The sequence below is a fragment of the Triticum dicoccoides genome, chromosome 1A (assembly GCF_002162155.2).
Source record: "Triticum dicoccoides isolate Atlit2015 ecotype Zavitan chromosome 1A, WEW_v2.0, whole genome shotgun sequence".
Classification (NCBI taxonomy): Eukaryota; Viridiplantae; Streptophyta; class Magnoliopsida; order Poales; family Poaceae; genus Triticum; species Triticum dicoccoides.
Window position 1 is genome coordinate 592,523,581 of NC_041380.1, and position 8,875 is coordinate 592,532,455.

The 8,875-nt window shown below is 44.9% G+C and overlaps 1 protein-coding gene across 2 annotated transcripts; it reads right to left on the bottom strand.

Annotated features, from left to right (window-relative positions):
- Positions 1-3,278: 3,278 nt before the first annotated feature.
- On the bottom strand, positions 3,279-6,557 carry LOC119348719 (uric acid degradation bifunctional protein TTL-like). 2 transcript variants are annotated; one of them, XM_037616705.1, is made up of 6 exons: positions 6,372-6,557; positions 6,189-6,262; positions 6,058-6,115; positions 5,858-5,959; positions 4,941-5,087; positions 3,279-3,522 (listed from the first exon to the last, which is right to left on the bottom strand). In XM_037616705.1, exons 1-5 carry the CDS (start codon positions 6,504-6,506, stop codon positions 4,950-4,952), a joined length of 507 nt encoding a protein of 168 aa, XP_037472602.1. In that variant the 5' UTR covers positions 6,507-6,557; the 3' UTR covers positions 3,279-3,522; positions 4,941-4,949. The 2 variants fall into 2 exon arrangements, with proteins under 2 accessions (XP_037472602.1, XP_037472593.1); XM_037616696.1 differs by having other exon boundaries at positions 3,279-3,534.
- Positions 6,558-8,875: the final 2,318 nt, after the last annotated feature.

Genomic DNA, 8,875 nt, shown 5'->3' on the forward strand with positions numbered 1-8,875 from the left:
GGCAATCTCCATCAACATCTTCATCAGCACCATCTCCTCTCAAAACCCTAGTTCATCTCTTGTATCCAATTCTTGCCTCCAAGTCCGGGATTGGTGCTAGTAGGTTTCTAGTAGTGTTAATTACTCCTTGTAGTTGATGCTAGTTGGTTTAATTGGTGGAAGATCATATGTTCAGATCCTATATGCATACTTATACCCCTCTGATTATGAACATGTTTATGCTTTGTGAGTAGTTACGTTTGTTCCTGAGGACATGGGAGAAGTCTTGCTATTAGTAGTCATGTGAATTTGGTATTCGTTCGATATTTTGATGAGATGTATGTTGTCTCTCCTCTAGTGGTGTTATGTGAACGTCGACTACATGACACTTCACCATTATTTGGGCCTAGAGGAAGGCATTGGGAAGTAATAAGTAGATGATGGGTTGCTAGAGTGACAGAAGCTTAAACCCTAGTTTATGCGTTGCTTCGTAAGGGGAAGATTTGGATCCATATGTTTCATGCTATGGTTAGGTTTACCTTAATACTTTTGTTGTAGTTGCGGATGCTTGCAATAGAGGTTAATCATAAGTGGGATGCTTGTCCAAGTAAGATAGTACCCAAGCACCGGTCCACCCACATACCAAATTATCAAAGTACCGAACGCGAATCATATGAGCGTGATGAAAACTAGCTTGATGATATTCCCATGTGTCCTCGGGAGCGCTTTTCTCTATATAATAATTTGTCCAGGCTTGTCATTTGCTACAAAAAGGATTGGGCCACCTTGCTGCACCTTATTTACTTTTGTTATCTTATCACAAAACTATCTGTTACCACTTGTTTCAGTACCTGCAGAGAAAACCTTGCTAAAAACCACTTATCATTTCCTTCTGCTCCTCGTTGGGTTCGTCACTCTTACTTATCGAAAGGACTACGATAGATCCCCTATACTTGTGGGTCATCAATGGGGAGGCAGTGGTTGGTTGGGAGGCGAGCAGGACGTGGTGGAGAGGAGGCGGTTACCCGGATGAAGCGCGGGGCGGTTCAGGAAGCGGTGGTTGGCAGGATTTCGCGGTTTTGTTGTCGGGACGGGGGCGGCGCGTGTGGCAGGGGGTCGTTGCCGGAAGAGGAGCTAGGCGAGGCCGGGGGCAGCCTAGGTGGCAGGGGAGGCATGGCGGCGTGCCAAAGGTAGGCGGCGGGGTCGCACGTCGATGCTTGGTGGCAGCAGGCAGTGGCGGCATCTGTTCCGGGCGGATCCAGGGGAAGGAGGCGGTGGTTCGGCCGGATACGGGGGCGGGGAAGGGGCAGGGACAACACGTGGGTGCCGGTGGTTGGATAGTGCGCTGGGAAAGATGGCGAGCTCGAGCGATTTGGACGAAAGATGTGGCATTTTTGCAAAAACGATTCCGGTTGCCACGTACATATTTCGTTTAAAAAAATAAATCGTGACTGTTTATAAAACAGTCACTAGTATATATATAAGAAACAAGAAAACTAAAAATGTTCATCGTGTAGAGTTACGAAAGTTTATTTGTTCAAAAACAAAACAAAAAAACGTAAGAGGGGGAAATAAAAATTAATAGAAAATAAGACAAAAAGTGTCAGATAAAAACTTAAAATAACACCAAAAATGGAATGTAAAACAAATACAACAAAAAAAACATAAACATAACCAAAGGAACAACGGGGATCCCTCAACAGAAACCGCTACTAGAAAAATTTAAAACAATCGCCCACCTTTGCTTCCGCACTGCACCTGTCCAATGACGAGTCGCCCAGTGCGTATCGCTAACAAACTCAACACAATGGTTTTCCCTAAATGAATGTTGAAGCACCCCTAGAAACACACGGTAGGTTATTGTAGTCTAAGAACATCTGACGTAATTGTTTTCGTAACATTTGACAATATATGGTGCATGTTTTGTACATTATTAACTCTCAAAATGAATTGCCGACATGCATGTCATAAACGTGCAACGCACGTGCCATTTACTACTAGTAGTAGTACATAAGAACATGATTTGTCATCATCGAAAAACATGTGCATAGTTTTCGTCTTGAGTGATCAGGAACGGTTACACGATATGATAACAGTTAGGTCTAGCACTTGACAAAGCCGCCCACCACGAACCATGTCTCGACGATCAAGAGGGTGTTGTGCTATGTTGTCGGCACCCTAAACTGGGGTTTTCACTACACCGGGGAAGCGGGAACAACTATCTTGTTGGCTAAAGCGACAAAGACATAGAACACATGGCTGGTATTCCTCACACTCATCAGAGCGCCACTGATGCCATGCTCTTCTATGACAATAGTGTCATCAGTTGGCAGTCTCTGAAGTAGAAAGTGGTGGATCGTCGTCATGTGAAGTTGAGTACATCGTTGCCACCACGGTGACGTGTCAAAATAATCTGGCTGGATTGGTTTCTCGGTGAACTAAATAAGGAGGAACTAACTTGCTTTCAATTGTGCATCAATAACAAATCCACCTTAAATTACAACATATGCATCGTCATCATGTAGGGTAGCTGATGTGATCATTATATTGAAGAACAAGGGAGAGACATAATCATCTAGCTACTGTTATGGATTCACGGCCCAAGAAGGACTATTCACACATTTGCATGATGACAAAAATGATGATTAACATTTGAAAGAAAAAATATCAGGGGGAAACGAGCAACAGTATGTCATCGTTGATGTTTCTCATGCTATTAGGTAACTTTATTTTGTCTCCACACATAAAGATTAATTGTGTTGCTAGAAGCCTAGGATGAAGGTGCCAAAGGATTTACATAGTATGCAGAAATAAAGTGAAGAAGCAAAGTTTGAATTTTAAATTAGTAGGGTGCATGAGGCCAAATTGAAGGAAGAGGAAGATATATCAAAGAAGGGCAAAAGTAACAAAAAATACACTTTGGAGCTTGAGCACCAAGTAGTTCAATCTCCTGAGCACCCAGTGTCCTCGTGATATGTTGCTCCTTTGTATTCCAAGGTTGTACCACAAATTCATGAATTTTTCGATCTGGCTATGGGTGTGGCCCAATACATTTATTGTAGTTATGTTCATTTGGTACGATGGCTAATTAACAAATGGGCCTAGCGGTATCAGGCATGAACCAAAGACTTAAATCCATCTCAATACTAGAATTTGCAGGTAACAAAATGCAGCAACCCAGCACATCCCTACATAGTGTAGTGTGACGGTATTTGATATAATGCCCACCATACGCCATCTCATAGACCTTATATCCCTTGGAGTATAACAACAAATACATATCAGGTCCAAATACAAACTTATTATTGCATACCACAAAATTCTCCCAAGTTCAAACTTAACAAACTAATGGTACATAACAAGGTACCATGATAGTGCTATGATTGGTTATTTCAAATGTGGTTGCCGCTACACCAACCACTATTACTCGTTGCATATGCCTGCTAGCCATGCTCTTCTTCGCAGTTGCCGTCCCCATAGTCCCTTTGACTCCATCTTATAGATCTGGATCTTCATCGATATACTCCCCAACTTTCCTGCGGTCTTTTATCATCCCTTAAGCAACTCGTAGTTAGAAGGAAGAAAATTTATGTAGGGCGAGTACATGAGGTACTCAACAAGTCCATCGTAGTTCATGAGTGATGTATGCAATAGGTATTACTGAGACGAAGGTTCACAGTACATGCATGTTCATATATCTTGTAGGAATCAAATTATATTCCGAAATCTACGTTCGTTGGGCCTCATGGTTGTTAGAACCTCTAATGGTTCTTTTCCCAGTGTGACTGCAGATATTTCCCAGACCGGGGAGTGAAAAGCTAAATTTCATTATACTCTACACGTGTGCACTACTTTACCCACAAGTGGTGCTTATCATTTATGCAGGGTAAGTAACCGATCACATTTCCTTTGTGGGTGACCAGGTTTAAGGTTCTGAGTCGTATGCCTTTCTCCAGGTGTTGTACTTCATACTCCTGGCAAAACATGCTACTTGCTCATTACTTATTTGGTGCCATTCTATTTGATTTAATTCAGTAACCTACATGTGTGAAGTGAGGTGCATGTAGTTGTTTAAATTGGATAATGCCACTGCATTCTTGCTTAATTATTTCCTTCAAGCAAGTTCTTCGGCTGATATTACAGTTCTTTTGACTAAAACAATCTACTCAATGATTTGAATGCTACATGGCTTGGTCAAAATAGAGAGAAAAATATTTTTTCAACAATTTTGTTTTTTTAATAACTTGGCTTAACGTATTGGGGCTGATCTCTATACATGGCTTGGTTTCTCAATTGTCCATTATGCAACTGTCTTCTAAAGGCACTAGAGAATATGAAGCAATGCAGTCGATGCCTCATTGTGACGAAGAAGTGTCAAATTCAAAAGATACATTTTTCACCGAGGTGAGAAATTTTCTTGTGTGAAATATTTGATACTATGATAAATTTGATTGTGTGTGCTATCAGTATTCCATTTGGTGGCGAAACTGTGAGAATTTTTCTTGCGTGTGATATTTGAACATGTGATAAATTTGGTTATGTGTGAAATCTTATTTTGTTCCAGTATTATTTCTGTAATAAGTTTTGTCTGCACTGCATTTTTGTTAACTGTTCTTTGGCACACCAAGTGAGTCAGGCTGGGCTTATTGTGTAATCAGGATGTTGGCACACCAATGTATGGACTGCAGTTGAGCTAGTTGCTGAACATGTTATGTAAACAGGATTTGGCGTATGGAGCTCTAGAAATACTATAGCATGGAGTAGAGTTAGGGAATTTGAGGAGTGGAGGGGGAGAACAGTTTCGATGGCTATCATTTTCAAGAAAACAAGAGCATGTGAGACCAATATCTCTGAAGCTTCGATTATATGACACATCAGGGAAAAAAGGCTCAAACTAGTAGAGGAAAAAAGGCTCAAACTAGTAGTGGAAAATGTGTCAACATATATAGTTTATCCAATACCTGATGTTTTTACTGGTTGGCTAATAACTGAAGTCGGGGAGCTGCAGTCTCTGGCGAGAAAAGTTTTGCAAGACGCAGTTCAGTTATCTTCAATTCTTCCGCTGCCGCAATCTCAAGTTCAACAATCAGCCTATTTGCATAACGCCTCTGGAAAGAGAAGCAGGATGATAAGACACACTTGAGAACAATTATTTACATAGATAGAAAGGGAATCGTCGTATCAAAGCTTTCTAGTAATATGATTTTTGTAGCGCCATGCGCCATATCAGGGCTGAACTCGATATTAAATACCCCCAGTGATATCAAAATCCAAAGGTAGAGAATTTAGTTTAGACACAAAACTTGCAAAAAGGATCACTATTGTCATTGAGAAAACAACCACTGTTCCATTATTAGGACATGACCCGCGGTATTCCACGGATCACGATCACGATACCACATGACCTAAGTAATAACAGACTGTAGAGCAAACAAAAATCTAATTACTGTTCCATGAATTATTGAGATTCGATGACCCGAACAGGCAGGCATGATAACAGTTGTTGTTGCATTTTCATTTTTGTCTTCTTTCACTTTTGCTTTTCCTTAACCCACGTTTTTGATTGGATTTCCTTTTAAAAAGATATGTGCATGATTGATGGAGCATGCAACTGCAGTTGCGCATGGTCCATGAACTAGCAACTATATAGTTGCACCCCTGTGTGCGGGCAACTATAGTTATGCATGACATAAAGAAACATAAAGAAAAGCTGAAATGAAAATCCCAAAAAACTAAACCAATTAAATGCAGGAAGAAACATAAAACTAAAACGTGCCTATAAATCTTAGCGTAAAAATAGCCGGCGCAGGAGATGGTAATTGAAAAAACTATTACAAAAATCATACATAACTGGAATTTAGTTTGGATATATGCAGACCTTGAGCTCAGCTAAGACCTCGGGGGCGGTCCTCCCAGTTGCGCATATCAGAAAGACAAACCCAAACTTGTCCCTGTATTTGGCATTCCATTCGGACAAGTCCTGCAACAAACAGTTTGAAGAAGGCAAAGCTAATTGAGTCCACAAATCGATCAGGTCAGATGAATCACATAACAGGTTTAAAGAAGGAACGCGGCGACCTGTGCAGTCGAATGAGTCGCCGTGGAACGCGCAACTGATTGCTCCTCCTTGCTCCATCTGCAGTGACTGACTGACCATGAGTGACAGCAAGAAGCGAAGAAATGGCAGACGAAGAGGTAAGGAAACTGACTTGGAGATGGAGAGGGAGGTGGTGCCGAGGGGCGGGTTGGCGGCGAAGGCCTCCAGCCATCCAGGCACGTCCACCTTGATTTGTTCGTTCGTTCCCGATCGCATGAATGGAAGGATCAGTTTGCTTCGTATGGGAAGGTGAGAGGAATTGATACGTGCAGAGGGGATGCCTGGGCATACGTACCTCGTTGCGCCAGATGCGGCGGGCGGCGAGTAGCGCGTCGGCGAGAGAGCCGAAGGGGGAGGCGGCGGCCAGCGCGACGGCGAACCGGCGACTGCCATTCACCCGCAGCACGTCCTCAACAGTCAGCGTCGCCATCTCTCTCACTGGTGACTGCTCCAGTGAGCAAGACGAGCATCTGCCAGTGCACGAGAGAATGCGTGCTTGCTCCAGCAGCAAACCTTTGGGGGCTAGTTATAGGGCCCTGCCACGAGGAAAATGCGTGTCTGCCTCAGGGGCAGCTGCTGCCGACCATCGAGGGTGTGCGGGACCTCATGATTTGTACTATGGGAAAGACAAATTAGGAGCAACCGGAGTGGAATAGGAAAAATGGGCGCACGAGAAAAGAGTAGTTTACCAAACAATAAAACACGTGAAAACAAAACAGAACACGACTGAATGCTTGTTTATTTTCAGTGTAAAATTATTTATTTTTGAGGGGACAGTCCAAAGTTATTCGTTGTTGCATATATTAGGTTACAAAAACATCTTACATTGTGAGACGGAGAGAGTACATAATTACTGTGGGATTTTTTTCTTCAGAAGAACCAACGCTACCTTTATTGCTTTCCGCAAAAAAAAAGCTACCTTTATATTACATAATATCAAAGTTTACAGCGGTACGTAAATCAGCTGGAGGAGTGTCTAGCCATATATATCGTCCAGCATCCATGCAGGATGCCATCCTAGCTTTTTTTCTTTTTTAGAAGGGATGCCATCCTAGCTTTTTTTCTTTTTAAGAAGGGATGCATCCTAGCTAATCTACGTGCTTTCCCACTTATTATACCATGGGAGTTTGATGCCCACAATTAGAGCATCTCCAAAGGACAGCCCAAATCTTTTCCGTCGGGCGGACGGTCTGGACATGGTCGCACAATCCGAACAAAAACACAAGTCCAACGGGCCTCCTCAAATTATTCACACATGTCTGCGCAATCCGGATAGCAACCCAGCCCGAATCTAGGAGGATATGAGTCGGTGCGGACATATCCACCACGTGGACGAGACAAATCAGCTCACATCATGCCTCCCAAATTGCTCCCCTACCCTGCGCCCAACCCAGCCTATCAGTCGGCGCCCTTCGCCGTGTCCCTCCCAGTCGTTCATCCACCCACCCACGCCGTCATCCGCCACATGGGTTTGGAGACGGCCGAGTTGCCCACTATACACTTGCTGAACTCGAAGAGGCACGCCCGCCAAGACCGAGGTCTATGTGAGCGCGTTCGCAAGAGGCGGCTATGTGAAGGAGGCTATCGACCTGGAGGAGGACATGACGCGTCCACGCCCTCGCCGCACCCACCCTAGACTTGGATGACACATGTGTGGGTTTAAATGGATACAAGAAACTAGACGGCTTCATCCAGGACGCGGACGTTGATGAGGATATCGTCTTTCATTCTCCGCAGCTTCGGCAGACGCTGACACCGACGTCAAGCTCCGGCGCTAGATTTTTTTTTTTTGAAAAGGAGGAGGACCCCCGGCCTCTGCATCTGGGCGATGCATGTTGCCACTTTATTAATTATTCTCACAAGACCTTACAAAGTCATACAACAATAAGACTAAAGCCATCGTCTAAGCAACAATTGTCGCTACACCTATCCAATTGATGAAGGGGCGCTGATAGCCTGAGCCTAATACCAAATACATCGCAGCCAGACCTAACATCTAAGACTTGAGGTCCCAACCAGGACGCCTGCTGGGTATGGCCACCCACCAGTCCGGCGTGCTCCTCAACCAGGACGCCTGCCGGGTATGAGGCCGCCGCAACCATTTGCCACCAATCCATCTTCAAAGATGTACTGCTGCATCAACCTTGTCCAGTCTAGCTGCCGCCAACGCCACCACGACGCCAGACAGTGTCGACCTCCTGCGCTTGTCCATCACCACACATCTGACGCCAAGCCTCCGCTGCTCCAAGCCGCCAAGAGCCGCCGCCATGAATATGTAGAAAGAAACACCGCTCCACCGAAGAAGCCACCCACTGGTCCCTCGAGCCCGAGTGCATCTCCAAGAATGCCGCCCCCAAGGGGGTAACGACGGATGAATGCCGCCGTCATCCGATCAATTGATCTAGGATTTTCCCCGGAGGTATTGGGTGGGTTTGGGATTTGTACCTCGATGATGCCTTCATGAAGGAAACAATGATAAGGGCATCGTCAACACCGGCTCCGGCCAACGACCGAAAACCAGGTTTTCACACGGATCCGTCCCAAGGAATCCACCCGACAACCTGTGCACCGTCTCGACCGCCTTCAAAGCCCCAGATCTAGCCACCTAGATCCGGCGACCAACCGCAACAGCATTGCCACCGTAGGAGTCCTAGCGCACCTACCACTGCCAGAGTGTGCCTCTAGTGGAGCCTGGGAGGACGGCTCCCACCCCCACCTCGCCAAACCGCGAGAGCCGCCGAGATGGATCCTGCGCGCTCGTCGCCGTCTCTGATCCGAACCAATCCGCAATCAGATCGT